The sequence below is a fragment of the Plasmopara halstedii genome (genome assembly GCF_900000015.1).
Source record: "Plasmopara halstedii genome assembly, contig: Scaffold_1651, whole genome shotgun sequence".
Taxonomy (NCBI): domain Eukaryota; phylum Oomycota; class Peronosporomycetes; order Peronosporales; family Peronosporaceae; genus Plasmopara; species Plasmopara halstedii.
The window spans coordinates 1,257,286-1,258,213 of NW_020188562.1; the positions used below are offsets into that span (position 1 = coordinate 1,257,286).

At 39.5% G+C, this 928-nt stretch overlaps 1 protein-coding gene across 1 annotated transcript; it reads right to left on the bottom strand.

Annotated features, from left to right (window-relative positions):
* Window positions 1–401: 401 nt before the first annotated feature.
* Window positions 402–833, bottom strand: PHALS_02098 (RxLR-like protein; the record flags this gene model as incomplete). Its single annotated transcript, XM_024716614.1, has 1 exon — window positions 402–833. The coding sequence occupies one exon, from the start codon at window positions 831–833 to the stop codon at window positions 402–404; it is 432 nt and encodes a 143-aa protein (XP_024582195.1).
* Between the last annotated feature and the right edge of the window lie 95 nt (window positions 834–928).

Below are 928 nucleotides of genomic sequence, written 5' to 3' on the forward strand. Positions count from 1 at the left end.
GTTTGTCTCTCGTCTAGATATGTTTCAAAATGTCTTGCGTTTGAATTCTCTGACAAAGTGTCACAGAGCTCAAGAATACTTTGTGTCGAGATTAATAGAAGACGCGCCGTCGGCAGAAAGATAAAAGATTATTACAAGCGGCTTTTTAGTGCTTTTAAGTCGCTTCGTGGAAGTAAAATTGCCTACAAATGCGTAAGGAGTTAAGTCGATGACACGAGGGAAATCAATGTTCGCAGATTTGTTTAAGACATTGCTCCTACATAGTTGTATTTAACAGCCTTTCGTCATTCCTTTATGCTATGTGAAACCAATGTAACACTAAAGTAGACAACAAACAAGCAAAATTTGAAAAGCAAAGTATGGTTTGTATATTTATGTGTACGGACAATGCAATTGATGCCTCAAAATGCGTCGCTTCGAACAAATTGTTTTTTTCTTGCCTCTTTATTAATTTCCACATACAGTTGATACAAGATATGGTCGTCATAATCAAGCGAAAGATGGGAATCCGTAAACGCATACTTCTTGCCAGCGATGTGTCGAAACGCTTGACGGTCTGAAAACTTAAGATATAGCATTCTATAAAGTTCTGCCTCATTGTCCTTCAATACTTGTAGCGCCATCTCTTCAGTGACTTTGGACAAACTTAATTTTTTCGCTACTGCGCTGGCAAATTTGTGGCCAGTAGGGGAATCGGGCATTCTTGATGGGAAAATAGCGACATCTTGAAGATTTCGCGTGGTCAAGGCACGAAATGGTCCCGTAGCACGATTCTTCGCAATGGCTACACCGAAAATGATGACAAATAAGGCGAACTTGAACAAGGAGACCATAACTTTCTCCAATGGATGATCTGGACCCTTGAGCTGGTTCACGAAAGTACCGTTTATAAATCGTGTATAACATGTTCTAACCTTACTGTTAAGAA